Below are 15,999 nucleotides of genomic sequence, written 5' to 3' on the forward strand. Positions count from 1 at the left end.
TATGATATAGTGTAGTTGGAATCGTTCAATGGACTCTCCTTTGAGCAGATATTTGTTAGGGGGCTGCGGGTAGCCTAGTGGTTAAAGCATTCGCTCGTCACGCCGAAGACCCGGGTTCGATTCCCGACATAGGTACACTTAGTGAAGCCCTTTTCTGGTGTGCCCCGGCGTGACATCAATATTTCAACCGTATCGCGGCATATTTCGCCTGTCTGGGTCCAGTTTGTGTTACAAGCAGTGAGTGAGTGAGTCAGTTTTTTCCCCCGCTTTGAACAGTATTCCAGTTATATCACGGAGTGTCAGCTTAATAATGTGAGAGGAGTAAGTGAGTGAGTGAGTTGGGTTTAACGCCGCTTTTCACAGTATTCCAGTTATATCGCGGCGTGTCAGCTTAATGTGTGAGGAAAGCCCGAAGTGATGCAGGTCTCCGACGTTTACCACTTCGGTGAAACCCACGAGCACGGGTATGGTGCTGACAAACCTAGAAACATAATCAGGGCGAACCTGGATTCGAACCCACAATCAAAGGTTTCTTGCGTGCCCAAGGGACGCAACTCTGCACAGCGAATCGCGGCGCCTCAGACAACTGGGCCATCCGTGGCCCCTAATGTGTGAGGAAGTGATGCAGGTCTCAGACGTTTACCACTTTGGTGAAACCTACGAGCACGGGTATGGTACTGATACACTTAGAAATATAATCGGGACGATCCGGGATTCGATCCGATCATAGCTTTCTGGAAGGCCCAATGGACGCAACTGTTTACAGCGAGTTTCGGCGCCTTAGATGACGCATGTACAAGGCGTCTCCTTGCTAGAAGATTTTCACATACAGCACAAGGTGTGTTTAGGTATTCATCACCAGTCCGCTAAGGGATGGGGGGATGGTTGGTTGGCTTTACCATCTGATTTTCCTACGCTCAGACCAACCTGACCAATCTAAGACCAACATCAGACCAACCTTTTAGCAGCCTTAGACCATCCTGAGACCAACCTCAGACGAACCTGAGGACAACCTCAGACCATCCTGAGACCAACCTTAGGCAAACCATAGACTAACTTGAGGCAACCTTAGACCATCCTGAGACCAACCTTAGGCAAACCATAGACCAACTTGAGGCAACCTTAGACCATCCTGAGACCAACCTTAGGCAAACCATAGACCTACTTGATGCAACCTCAGACCAAAGCCAACCTGGGGCATTTTCTCGAGCAAATAAAGTTTAATACATCACTTCTTCAGGTATTTATGTATATATACGAATTTGTGTCGTAGCGCAAAACCCCAAAAAGGCTACCAACATAGGTACATATACAATCCAACCACGACGCATGAATCAGATACGCAGAATGTGTCGTGTATATTTCCCTCCACACTATACAAAGCATACTGCACGGTCCACACAACAAAACGTCGCCATAGCTTCCCATGACCTTTGACCTACATTCCGCTCGTTTCACCGAGAGTCGTAGGCTTGCGATCGTAGGTCACTGCTGTCAGCGGTAACACTGATGACAATATCAGGTGTAATATACCAAAATAATGGACGTCCATATTATTTCATAATCATCTCGTATGGATTGAGCAAGTCAGAACTTGACACATCAATGCAGAAGTGAACGTGACCTAAGAGTGTGTATAGCCCTTATTGACTGGCAGAACACAATGTCAGGAGATGTGGTGCAATGTCGTAGCAGTGTTGCGCCGAGAGATTCTGTTTTCTGAGTCGTTCTACGCACAACTGTGGATCTAAACGCTGCAGGTAAGTCACTAGATACAGGTAAGACCCAACTACTTGTTATCAGGGTGGGGATGTGGGTCGGAGGTACGGAGGGGAAATGGTGAGCTGGTAGGAGAGAGGTAGGGAAAGGGTGGGTGAGGTAGGAAAGGAATAATGAAGGGGTGGGTGAGGTAGGAGAGGGGTAATGAAGGGGTGGGTGAGGTAGGAGAGGGGTAGGGAAGGGGTGGTGGGTGAGGTAGGAGAGGGGTAGGGAAGGGGTGGCTGAGGTAGAAGAGGAGTAGGGAAGGGTTGGGTGAGGTAGGAGAGTGGTAATGAAGTGGTGGGTGAGGTAGGAGAGGGGTAGGGAAGGGGTGGGTGAGGTAGGAGAGGGGTAATGAAGGGTTGGGTGAGGTAGGAGAGGAGTTGGGAAGGGGTGGGTGAGGTAGGAGAGGGGTAGGGAAGGGGTGGGTGAGGTAGGAGAGGGGTAGGGAAGGAGTGGGTGAGGAAGGAGAGGAGTTGGGAAGGGGTGGGTGAGGTAGGAGAGGGGTAGGGAAGTGGTGGGTGAGGTAGGAGAGGAGTAGGGAAGGGGTGGGTGAGGTAGGAGAGCGGTAATGAAGGGGTGGTTGAGGTAGGAGAGGGGTAGGGAAGGGTGGGTGAGGTAGAAGAGGATTAGGGAAGGGTGGGTGATGTAGAAGAGGATTAGGGAAGGGTGGGTGTGGAAGAAGAGGATTAGGGAAGGGTGGGTGTGGTAGGAGATGTAGGGAACGGGTGGATGAGTCAATACCTTCGCTTGTCAATACCTTCACTTGTCAATACCTTCATTATTCAATACTTCACTATTCAATACCTTCACTATTCATTACCTTCACCATTGAATACCTTCACTTGTCAATACCTTCATTATTCAATACCTTCACTTGTCAATACCTTCACTTGTCAATACCTTCACTATTCAATACCCTCACTTGTCAATACCATAACTATTCAATACCTTCACCATTGAATACCTTCACTTGTCAATACCTTCATTATTCAATACCTTCACTTGTCAATACCTTCACTATTCAATACCTTCACCATTGAATACCTTCACTTGTCAATACCTTCAGTTGTCAATACCTTCACTTGTCAATACCTTCACTTGTCAATACCCTTATTATTCAATACCTTCACTAGTCAATACCTTCATTGTTCAATACTTCACTTGTCAATATCTTCAGCAGTCAATACCTTCACTATTGAATACCATCACCAGTCAATACCTTCACTTGTCAATACCTTCACTATTCAGTACCTTCACTAGCCCATTTCTGGTGTCCCCCGCCGTGATATGCCTGGAATATTGCTAAAAGCGGCTAAAAACCACACTTACTCACTCACTCACTCAATACCTTCACTAGTCAATACTTTCACTAGTCAATTAATTCACAGTTCAATACCTTCACTACTCTTCTCGAATTTTTTTCAGCATTTGTGATGAAACCCCTTGTAGAAATGTCAGACATTATGAACAAAAAGAATTCAACATTAGTCAAAATAAATACAATGGTCCTATAAAATATGTAACGTACACGTTTATAATGTTTCAAAATATCTAATATGGTACACAGAACCCGAGACACAGGAACCGAACCGTGAAACATGTTCAACTGACTAGTGTTCTATCTTGCTTCGTCTTTCCATAGACCCATGAAGATCCGGGTTAGAATACGTCTTCAGCAACCCATGCTTGTCGTAAGAGGCGACTAACAGATCGGGTGGTCAGGCTCGCTGACTTGGTTGTTGCATGTCATCGATCCCGATTGCGTGGATCGATGCTCATCATATTAATCACTGGATTGTCTGGTCCAGTCTCGATTATTTACAGACCGCCGTCATATAGCTGAAACATTGCTGAGTGCAGCGTTAAACAACAACCATCCATCCATCGTCTTTCCATAGGGGCGGTGGGGTAGCCTAGTGGTTAAAGCGTTCGCTCATCACGCCGAAGGCCAGTGTTTGCTTCCCAACATTTTTACATGCGAAGCCCATTTACGGTGTCTTCCGCTTCGATGTTGCTGGAATATTGCTATACACGACGTAGAGCCGAACTCACTAGTCTTTCCATAATGGGGGTGGTCGGGTAGCCTTGTGGTTAAAGCGTTCGCTCGTCACGCCGAAGACCCGGGTTTCGATTCCCGACATGGGTACAATGTGTGAAGCCCATTTCTGGTGTCCCCCGCCGTGATATTGCTGGAATATTGCTAAAGACGGCGTAAAACCAAACTCACTCACTTTCCATAATGCCAATATCAAACTTAGCAAACAATGTTTACACCTTTGTGTTTTATTTACAGAGACAACATGGCGCAGAGCAACCTGCCAGCGTCCAATCCCTTGAAACTCAACACATCTGTAGCAAGTCAACAGGTTCATTCCCGCAGCCTTACAACTAAACCTCACAGTCCAACGACAAAGACAATAGAGGAACAGTTTTTAACATGTCCGATATGTTTAGAGATGTACAGTCACCCCAAGTGCCTGCCATGTCTCCACTCATTCTGCCGTCACTGTCTCGACTATTACATACAATCTAAAAATGAAGTGGAAATGAAAATGAGAAAGGGTTTTTCTTGTCCAGTCTGCAACCAGTTCCACTTCCTCAAAACCTGGGAGAGTCCCTTGCACAGATGGGTAGAAGAGTTCCAGAACAATTTCATGATTCAGAATATGATTGATTACGTTCTTTCCAAGTCCAAACCAGGTACTAGTGACACCTCCTCTGCCTCTGGGTTTATCCCGCCTTCGAGCAGGTTCTGTTATGTATCTAAGTTGGTAGATGTCTGGGGGGAACCCTTAAGTGCAAGAAGTTCCAGCTCGAATGACTTAAGACGGGGTGAGGCGCCTGTTATATACGTAGATGCAAACACAATGGAGAGAGTGAATGTCTACCCAAACTACAGTGGCCGTGGCTACTCGGATGTGTGTTTTCTTCCTAAAGCAAAATCTATCGTTGTGACAGACTACAACAAAAAGAGTGTCATTCATTTCAGAGGTTATTTCCTTGGTAATAGAGCATCCTCCAAGGTAAAGGTTGGAGGCAGACCAAGCTCCATAGCCCTGCTGAATTCATCAGAAAACTGTGTCGTAGTCAATCTCCAGAATAAGGGCCAAATATTCCTCATCTCCATCCCAAATTTGAATATCGTTCATGTGTTGCGGACACAGCACAACTATCAGAGTGTCGCGATGTTGACTTTCGACACTCTCCTAACAGGGTCTTCTGATAGACCAGCGAGAATAGACCAGATTAAGATTAAACACAGTACTTCTGAGGTGTCATCATCGCAAGATTGTCTATTTAAAAATAGTGAAAGTTCCTGGACGATAGCAGCACCAAGTCACATATGTGTCTTATCGGAAGACAAGTTTGTGGTGGCTGATACAGTCAAGAAAAGCCTGATCGGCTTTGATATAAAAACTGAAAATGGAAGGCTAGTCGGAAAGAAAACCTTTTCCCTTGCCCCTTCTCGTGGCCGGAGGTTCCGATGTCCTGGCGGGATGTGCCTCAACACCTCTCCCGGCAGCTTCTACGCGGTTGACTACGGTGGCAATGCAGTGTATTGCATATACCCAGGGGACACTATAAGATGTGAAAAGGTCCTTGGTGAGAACGATGGTATCAACAGACCATCCTCTGTGTGTTTAGGTCCCGGGGGAATCCTGTGTGTGGTTGACTGGGAAGGTAGCATCTCCCTGTACAAACGGAAGTCCTGATTTATCTGTTTACCCATAACATTGGTGGCTATGCTCCCACGATGGTCACTGTGTAAGCCTGTGTTGTGACCTGCTTTTTAATGCAAATTGTCCTCGTGGCGGATGCTTCCGGTACGACATGTTTACACTTTTAGCGAACACCTGGTGTCATCACTGATTTTCTGTGATCCGTCCATATGATTTTCACCGATGTCTTGAAAAAGTGTATTTTGGGGGATTTATTTATTGGCGTAAAGAAGGTTTTGTGTTTTTGTCTTATTAAATTTCAGACATGCTCTTTTTGACTTATTTAATGGGCAATAGGAACTGCCTTATTCCCACTCACAAGACGTTTGTTTTGTCCCAGACCTGAGAGGTTGTGTAGAATCATTCATAAAATAACGTTATGAATTCTGTGGAATGTGAGGGCACAGGTGGCCCAGTCGTCTTCGGCGCTGCGATTCGCAAACGCGATGATGATTCTCATCGTTGGGCTCTCGCAGCTGAACAAGCTCCATGGTCTCGTCCAACAAAGGATTAGAATTACAGCCTTGAGGCCAGTGGAAGTTTTAACATAGCTCTACAGCAGAAATACATATCGAAAGCATGTGGTATCATAAGTGTAGATTGCAATAGGTTAACACCAAAGAGGTCCGTGTAGGTGAGGTTAACAACGCTTTCACAGTATTCCATTTTCATCACGACATGTCAGCTTGATGTGGGCGGAAAATCCAAAGTGATGCAGGTCACTTTTGAGAAATCCATGACCACGGCAATGGTGCTAACACACCTCGAAACACAATCATAGCGAATTTGGATTCGAACCCACGACCATTTGTGTCTGGTACGCCCAAGGGACACAACTCTGCACATCGAATTGCAACTCCTTAGATGAATGTGTCACTTGTGTCCACAGAATGATTTAGAGCTATTGATCGAATCAAGTCTTGACTAGATAAACCAGTGATTGGTATTATGAGCATGTACCACACCAACTCGGTACGACAATACGCATGACTGGCAAACCAGTGTTCGACAGCATGAGCAACAGCATCTGGGCATGCGCGATGACACACATTGTGACCACAAGATTCTCATAAGTTGGATGATTGGGACCTATTCCGGCTGGAAGCCAGATGTTTGTTTGTTTTGTTTGTTTGTTTAACGCCGCACTCAGCAATATTCCAGCTATATCATGGCGGTCTGTAAATAATCGAGTCTGGACCAGACAATCCAGTGATTGACATCATGAGCATCGACCCACGCAATTGGGATTGATGACATGCATCAACCAAGTCATCGAGCCTGATCACCCAATCCCGTTGGTCGCCTTTCACGGCAAGCAGGGGTTGCTGGAGACCTGTTCTACCCCGGACCTTCACGGATGTGAAGCCAGATGTGGGGATATTGTTCTTTGACGCACAATTTTATTAAAATCAGATGTTAGTTCTTGACACCGCTAAACAATCATCCATAGACATAGGCCCTGTAATATGCTGTGCAAAGTTGCGTTCCTTGGGCACGCCAGAAACCTATGATTGTGGGTTTGAATCCCGGGGGCAAAACATCTCATATCACTTCCATCTTCTTCAAACAAAATTGATAACTATGATCTTTATTGTAATAAAGCGGGTTTTACCTCGTGAAGTGCATCATATCACTTGAGCACCTTGATTCAAAACCTGAAATGATTTTTAAATATGTGTCGATGCCCAGTTGACTGTACACACACACTGCAAATCCTGCAACTGGACAATTTCGGCACAGAAGCTGCCATGTTGTTTATGAACTAGATGTCGAAATCATTTGGGGATTTTGAGTGGACTATGCACAGCCAAAATATGACTTCATAATTCCAACCCAGTTTGGCAATAGTGAAAACTGGACTTAAAGGACATTAAATTCCCTTGCCTCAGGGAAAATTGGTTGTTCTGATGTGACCCGTAATTTTTGTTTCGCAGTAGAACTAAGATCTCATTTTAATGAGAATGCAACTCACGGTGACAAAGAAAATCAAAGGACTCTTTTTTTCTCATAGTCTTTATTAACTTCAAGTGAAGTGTAACAAGCAGTACAAAAAAACAGAGTAGCACTTTAAGTAGATGCAAAACTAAATGTTTCTATCCATCTAGAGGTATTGAGCAAAGGAACCTGATGTTCTGTTATAAAAAAGTAAAAATTGTGGGTTTTATATTGTCATCCCCTTTAAATACAATATCATGGGGGGGGGGGGGGGGGTTCTTTGGAGAGACAGTGGTGATTGTCTGATAATAGAAATACACATTTTGCTGATCCTGCATAGTTTTTGACACTATTCCAGCCAAATGACAGCAGCATTTTATCCAATTATTCCAATGTAGGAACCAAGGGTACCGAATAGGGTTAAATCTGTCTATGATGTTAGGCCTATATATGTTAGTTTAAGACAACTAGAACGTTATTTTGGCTCAAACAGGGTCATTTGGGCTTGACTTTCACACTGTAAAGTAAGCGGAATAGTCAATTATTTCAGCTTATACTGAGTCATCTTGGCTGACACAATGTCATCTGGACTGACAGGGTCATTTGGTCTTACATAAGGTCATCTCAACTGACAAGGATCATGGGGGCTTATCCTAATAAAGGTCACTGTGGCTTATCCAGGGTCATCTGGACTGACAAAGGTCATTTGGTCTCACACGAGGTCATTTGGTCTTACACAAGGTCATCTGGCCTGACAAGGGTCATGGGGGCTTATACAGGGTCATCTTGACTAACAAAGGTCATGGGGGCTTATACAGGGTCATCTAGACTGACAAAGAAAACAGAATGTGTCCCAGGAAATAATGGAGAAAAATGATAATTTATTATGCTTATTTATTAGATATTTATATCTAATCTCCATACAAACAAACTACCCACATCCCCTCAATATCAAATGGTCTGTCCCCAAGTCATCAACATGATCCTTATTAGGTCTCCCTTGGGACATTCATGTATAATGGTGGGCCAGTAGAAGGCCAATACAGTAGGACATGTAGAAGGTATTCTTACATGTCAAAAATACTACAAGTTCACATGTGATATACAAAATACGTGCAATGGTAGAATTGCTTGAAAGTCACAATGCCCATCAGATTCCAATGACTTGCAAAAATTAAACCCACACGGCATGAGTGTCCAGCTTGCACAGTTGATCAGTCTCATTAAAATCAGACCTTAGTTATTGCTACTGCTAAACAAAGATCTGAGGACATCCCATTAGGGGTCAGAACAACCTTTCATCCAACCAATCAGAGCGTCGCTTACCAGGTCATGAAAGTGACAGTCGGAATGTGATTTCTAATCATGCAACCTCGAAAACTTTAACCTGGGGTATTCCGAAGGATAGTTCCTGGTTTAATGACTGAATCCATACAATTCAGACCATCTATTAGCCATTCCACAATGTTCTTTTGTTCAGGTTTCAAATTTTAAACTGAGAATTTGTCAAAATATGTTTCGAAGCGTAGTCGCCAATTTGAAATTAGTGCCATAAAGCATGAGAAAGCTGCCTTCTGATTGGTCATTCCATTGGTCGGTCACAGTTCGCACAAGGTCAGTCTGACATGACCCATACTGGGATGTCCTAAGATATTTGATTAGCGGTAGCGAGAACTAAGAACTGGTTTTAATGAGATTGCAGTTGATACTGGCGTTGGTTTGCACAGGGGACTATTTACACTCCATGTAGGTGTCCAGTTATCACTGGTGTAGGCTTCACTCAGGGCGCGCTTGAACAGTGCATGATGCATTGTTCACAGTTCACAGTGTCCATTTTGCACAGTTGTGTCCATTTCGCACAGAACATGAACAATAACTCAGGAGGGTGTCCAGTTTTCACAGATCATGAACTATAACTCAGGAGCGTCTCCAGGTTCCACAGATCATGAACTATAACTCAGGAGGGTGTGCAGGTTTCACAGATCATGAACTATAACTCAGGAGGGTGTCCAGGTTCCACAGATCATGAACTATAACTCAGGAGGGCATCCAGGTTCCACAGATCATGAACAATAACTCAGGTGGGTGTCCAGGTTCCACAGATCATGAACTATAACTCAGGTGGGTGTCCAGTTTCCACAGATCATGAACTATAACTCAGGAGGGTGTCCAGGTTCCACAGATCATGAACTATAACTCAGGAGGGTGTCCAGGTTCCACAGATCATGAACTATAACTCAGGTGGGTGTCCAGGTTCCACAGATCATGAACAATAACTCAGGTGGGTGTCCAGGTTCCACAGATCATGAACAATAACTCAGGTGGGTGTCCAGGTTCCACAGATCATGAACTATAACCCAGGAGGGTGTCCAGTTTCCACATATCATGAACAATAACTCAGGAGGGTGTCCAGGTTCCACAGATCATGAACTTTAACTCAGGAGGGTGTCCAGTTTTCACAGATCATGAACTATAACTCAGGAGGGTGTCCAGGTTTCACAGATCATGAACTATAACTCAGGAGGGTGTCCAACTGCATAGATCATGAACTAAAACTAAGAAAAGGCTAAAAATGGTGCATCAGATATAAAGTGCTCTTTTATGCCTGCAGAACACGTCTGCAACATCATCAGTGAACATCTTCTCTTGAGTATTGGACACACAGGTCGAACATGTTATTACTTATAGCACACATACACATGTTAAAGGGGGGCCATGCTGCACTCCCTGGACCCGTGAAGATCCGGGGTAGAATAGGTCTTCAGCAACCCATGCTCACCATAACGGGCGACTATGCTTGTCGTAAGAGGCAACTAACGGGATCGGATAGTCAGGCTCGCTGGCTTGGTTTGATGCATGCCATCGTATCCCAAATGCATAGATCGATGCTCATGACATCAATCACTGGATTCCCTGGTCCAGACTCGGATTATCTCCTGACGACGTCATATAGCTGGAATATTGCTGAGTGCGGCGTTAAAAAACAATCAAACAAAAAAAGCACTGCCTGGGCCCATATCCATCCTTTGCCTAGACATCATGACATGTGGAATTGTGACATTGTCTCTGCACAAAAAGAGTAATCGGCCAGACTATTACACATCATTAAAGTGGAATATAAACAACTTGAATGAAACTTGCTTCGTCTGCCAGTTGGTGAAGCTTAGTCCCCCTTAAAATCAGCACTACATATTTGTAATATAATACACAAACAAAACAATCTATATAAATTAAAATACACAACAAAATTCTGAAGGCAATTGAAAGAAATTAGACATCACAGTCATCGTCAATACTTCACTGGTGTGTAGAAACTACGGTCCTCCATCGCCTGTGAAGTACTGACAGTGTATCACAGTCATCATCAATACTTCACTGGTGCGTAGACACTAAGGTCCTCCATCGCCTGTGAAGTACTGACAGTGTATCACAGTCATCATCAATACTTCACTGGTGCATAGACACTACGGTCCTCCATCGCCTGTGAAGTACTGACAGTGTATCACAGTAAGTCCTAAAGTTCATAGAAACATGATAAACTATCACATCACCATGCAGTGAAGTCTGGCTGAACCATTGTAGCCCTCAGCACCATAACACTACAACACTGCCACTGGCACGAGTGTAGACTTGCAAAAGTCTCTAAGGCAATAATTATGAGTTTAAATCATAAGTTCTAGATTAAGTACTGTAAATCGTGAAATTAATGCGTCTCCAAAAGAATGTGAACGCTGGCCCCTTGCCACAAATGCTACTCAATATGAATGCGACACCGCCCTCCTGTTATCTAAAGAAAATGTCCACTGTCAGGTTTACAGGAGAATCCCCATCTTAATCCAACCTTACATTAATCCAATCACACACCAAGTAGAACTGCTTATTAGCGCTGAGTACTTTACTTCCGCTAAAACAATGCATGCGCGCTGGCTCGTGTCGGCCTTTGACGCAGTCGCAAAGAACAAAGACACCGTGTTGCGTGGAAGGCGTCTGTCTGGACTTGCAGGTGTGATCAGTGATGACATAAGTGAGTAGAACTCTTGTCTTGACCCCAGCAGTGACAATTCACAGGATGTTATTAGTGTTTGAATGACATATGTTATGTACTTGTTACAAGTGCTGCTCAATAAACAGTGATCTGGAATACATAGTTGTTTGTTTTCAGCGTATGTCTAAGTTGGTATTTCTTCTATCCAAAATGTCTTATTGTTGATATAAATGTGATGTATTAAATAATAACGTGAGTAAAGACCACTCACATTTTTCGCATTGAATTCACGCTCGCGTTAATTTCAAGATTTACAGTATTTCATATTCACACTTGGAAATGCCAAACTTACCAATGTGAATACAAAATATCTTGTAACTGAACACACATCATCATCATCATCATCATCATCATCATCATCATCATCATTCCAGTGACTACAGTCTACAAGTACTTGAACACTACAGGTTCCTCAAGTTTGTCCATTTTCAAAAGGTCACAGAACCCTGTCTATTTCACTGACTTGTCACGGCGAAACAATTTGCTCAAATGTCTCAAGTTTCTGAAAAAATACATCTCCATGTAATGCCCACAAGAAACTTTTCATTGTTATGAATTCCTTCTTTCAGAAGTCGTCCATCAACCCTTGTAGCATATGCAGATTTGTGAGCAGTGAAATTAAGCTCGAAAGTAAAAGGGCCCTTGTCAAAACCATATGTCAACAGTTAAAGGGTGTCCAAGGATTCAAATACTATAGCAGCAAATCCCACTGGTGTGGTACCTGTATTAATACCACATTTCCGGTTGTGCTATTGGTTGTGTGTCCACAGCTGTATCTTGCATCCTTCTCTACGTACGTGCTGTAAAGATGGTGACCTTCCCTTCCCAGTTGCTGACACAGAGTTCACCACGAGGCCCAACACAAATAGAAGACGGTTTAAGCACGCCATCCCGCTGCTTGAGAACCGTCTCGCACACAACCGTGGCTCCGAAAGTGACCTTGTTGACTTCATGATTATCCTTGTCCACGATATACATGCTGTCATTGTGGTAACACAAGCCAGCTGGCTCACGGAATCTTTGGTGTTCAGGAGGCGTCAACGTGAATTTCTTCACTGCCTTTCTCCTTCCCTCTATCTGAAAGAACACAAGACTTTTCCTTTGAGCGTCCGACACTGCAAACGTTGTTGGAGACATCACCGTGATGAAGTTAGGTTGGTATATGTCGTAGTTCCACGAACCTTCAAAGTTTCCTGTCCTGTAGATTGTGGTGCAGGATCTGAGCCTAAAGCTTTGGTTGATGTGGATAATGTCCACGCAGGATGGGTCTCCTGGACTGGCAGCCAAGATCGTATCTCGATTCAGGGCTGCGACGCCACGGTATGGACGAGATGTCTCCATAATGTTCACAACCTCAAGCTCAGGCACTCTCATAAAGTACAGCCTGCTCCTGTTAAGGATGCTGACCACAATATGGCTCTCGGACGCTTCATCCAGTATTGCTAGGCAACAGGGCCGCCCAAGTACCATGTCACTGGAGGTGGTAACATTCCGGCCCAGGAATACATCCTTGATGAACTTCACGCATCGATTGTCATAATCAATCACCAACACACTGTTCTGTTTGGGAAGACAACAAATATCACAAATTCGTGGAGGTTTGTAATCTGACCAGCTTCTGGCTGCCATTTCGTAGGTTTTGTTTATTCTCAAGGACGTCTCTGTATAAGATACAGGCGTGTTAGAGGCGGGAAGTGCTATGACTGTGGCAGATCTGCTTGCAAAAGCAGAAATAGCATTTGTATTACGTGCAGGTGAGTGACTACCTTGGTTCAAGTCCGGCATGCTGGTAGAGTTTTGTCTGCCATAAAATACTCCGGATGGATGGTCAGGGGAGTCAGGCCTCGGGTTGAATCGAGGTCGATATCTCAGCTGCTGAGGGACACTCTCGAACATGGATGAAGTGGCTGAGTCGATGTCGAACGACGCCGGTGGTGCAGATGGGGTTGCAAAGGGTCTAGCAGATGGGGTTGCAAAGGGTCTAGCAGATGGGGTTGCAAAGGTTGGAGCTGATGGGGTTGCCACTTTGGTGGCGCTATCTTCTGTGCTTCCATCTTCGGTCTCCGTTCTTCCTTGATCAGACTCTTGAAGGATCGTATCAATCATATTCTGTATCAGGAAGTTATTTCGGAACTCCTCTGCCCACTCGCTCCAGCTACCAAGATGATTTTCAATTTGAATAAACTGCTTGCAGACGGGACATGGGAAACCCCTTTTTCGCCTGGCGCCATACACTTCTTGTGATTGCATGTAGGAGATCAGGCAATGGCAGCAGAATGTGTGCAGACAAGGCAAGCACTTCGGCTGCCTGTACACATCGTAACAGATCGGACATGACAAGAACGTATCCTGGATGGTATCTGCTGTGCTGGGGTTGGTCATCTGAAGGAGAGGGATGCTCTGTGCTTCAGCAGCACTTGACATAAAGCTGGACATGCTGGCTTGTTGGTTCTAAAAAGAAATGAGATATCAGTATGTCATCATAATTATGAGTGAATGAATGTTGTTTTAAGCCATAATATTTCGACTACATCTTGGCAGTTCTCAAGACTTGTATGAATAGGTGAGGTGAAATGGGGTTTAACGTCGCGTCCAAGATTATTGCACTTATATAGCGACGTGCATGCACGTGTGTGTGTGTGTGTGGCTGCTTGTACTAGTCCGGACTGATGTCGATTTATAGTTCTAGCACACTGAGATACCATGCGGCAGTTTAACATGAATACCCCACTTAGACACAGTATACTGACTCCGAGCCGACCAGTCCTTGTTTTAGCCCCTTAATGCCGAGCGCCAGACAGGGTAACAACAAGTACCATCTTTTAACGTTTTTTTGTATGACGCGGCTGGGGATCGAACCCCGGGCCTTCCGCTCTCATGAAGCTGGACATGCTGGCTTGATGGTTCTAAAAAAATGAGACATCAGTTTGTAGGATAAAACTATTTTCCAACATGTCATCATAATTATGAGTGAATGAATGTTGTTTTAAGCCATAATATTTCGACTACATCTTGGCAGTTCTCAAGACTTGTGTAAATAATTGAGGCTGAAGTAAATAATACAGTTCTTGATAACACATCTATGGAAAACCTTTAAAACAATTAGTCCTCGCAGGTTGGTTTTGGACTACTGTAAACAGCTTTATTTCTGCGCCGTTAAAATATTGCTAATACCACACCAAAGACAATACTGCGACGAGATATTTTTGCGAGTTGCCGTGTTGAGATGACCCCTTGATTACCAAACAGCTTCTCTCCGAAGCTAGTTAATCTGAGTTGGCCTGGAAAGTTGACCGGAAGGGATTGCGACCAATTATCAAATACGATAATTGACTCAACTCAGTGTCATGACTGTGAGTTTGAATGCAAACTATATAAGAAGACACTAATTGGTCTGTTTACACTGTCATTTGTGATGTATTGTGTGACCATTCTGCATTCATTTGTGTTTTTAACTTATTGAGTAACTTGTGGTTCTGGTTGATGATTTCAACATTTGATGACGTGTTGCAATGAATAAAGTACTTATGTATCATTTATACTTATTTTTGGGTTTTTAATTTTTGCGATTGAGTCTCGTTCGCAAAACTCGCAATAATAAAACGGTCGCAAAAAATTCCCTGTTTACAGTATTATTTAACAACTGCTGTCATATAGCTGAAATATTACTAAGTGCTACCACTAATTATACCTGTAATAAATTCATTAACTGAGCATCAAGTGAATGACAACAAATACACAAGTGTAGGGTTATACCAGAAATCGTGGATGACAACAAGGGAGTAGTAATCATATTATTCACGCAATCTGAAAATGCTTTCACTGCAGGGATACATTGTATTTATATTAAACTATAAGCATCAGGGGTATAAATTTCCACCGTTCTTTTTGTCTGTTTGTTTAGGCTGAAAAAAATAATTAACATGCGCCCTTTGTCGAAATCTTCTTAGATCACGGGTAAGCAATCAGTATTCCAAAATGCGTAAAACAAATATTGCCTCCAAGTTTATTCAGCTGTGCTTGAGGACGGTAACCCAGTCTCTTGTCACGCTCAGTTGAGCTAGCGAGCAAATCGACTCACGGGATCAAGCGAGCCCCAGAGGCCAGTGTCAGACAGCCGAGAAGCCAGAGATTAGTGCCCCTTTGACATGTTAAGTTCCAACTGTCTTATTAAACTTTGCGAACCTCGCCTCTCTCTCTGGTTTAGGCCTAATCTTGGTAGTCATGGTAATAGAACAAAATAAGATTTCGTTGATTTACAATGTAATATCAAATAATATTCTCATCTATTGATCTAACTTCATTAAAAGACAAGCTAACCTCCTAGCAGCGTGTTGAAGGTCCCATTTCTATAACGTCTTGTATGCGTATTTTGTGCAACTAGACTGTTCCGTTTTTCTTCGTCTTTGCACCCCTGTTGCGAAATAAGGTAACGATTTCAACACTCCACTCCAAATCGATCCGAATGAGTTATGAAATAATCATTGCTAGTGAAGGTGATGTAACAGTATGTCACGAGTGTTAAATTCCATTTCTGCT

General features: G+C 43.7%; 2 protein-coding genes across 2 annotated transcripts; one reads left to right on the top strand and one right to left on the bottom strand.

The window, feature by feature from the left end:
- Nucleotides 1–1,310: 1,310 nt before the first annotated feature.
- On the top strand, nucleotides 1,311–5,751 carry LOC124133303. The gene is made up of 3 exons (XM_046497660.2): nucleotides 1,311–1,598; nucleotides 1,693–1,760; nucleotides 4,055–5,751. Exon 3 carries the CDS (start codon nucleotides 4,062–4,064, stop codon nucleotides 5,472–5,474), a length of 1,413 nt encoding a protein of 470 aa, XP_046353616.2. The 5' UTR covers nucleotides 1,311–1,598; nucleotides 1,693–1,760; nucleotides 4,055–4,061; the 3' UTR covers nucleotides 5,475–5,751.
- A 5,766-nt stretch (nucleotides 5,752–11,517) lies between these two features.
- On the bottom strand, nucleotides 11,518–15,984 carry LOC124133371. The gene is made up of 2 exons (XM_046497757.2): nucleotides 15,781–15,984; nucleotides 11,518–13,911 (listed from the first exon to the last, which is right to left on the bottom strand). Exon 2 carries the CDS (start codon nucleotides 13,894–13,896, stop codon nucleotides 12,250–12,252), a length of 1,647 nt encoding a protein of 548 aa, XP_046353713.2. The 5' UTR covers nucleotides 13,897–13,911; nucleotides 15,781–15,984; the 3' UTR covers nucleotides 11,518–12,249.
- Between the last annotated feature and the right edge of the window lie 15 nt (nucleotides 15,985–15,999).

Source organism: Haliotis rufescens, unplaced genomic scaffold, assembly GCF_023055435.1.
Source record: "Haliotis rufescens isolate VD_foot unplaced genomic scaffold, xgHalRufe1.0.p SCAF_21, whole genome shotgun sequence".
Taxonomy (NCBI): domain Eukaryota; kingdom Metazoa; phylum Mollusca; class Gastropoda; order Lepetellida; family Haliotidae; genus Haliotis; species Haliotis rufescens.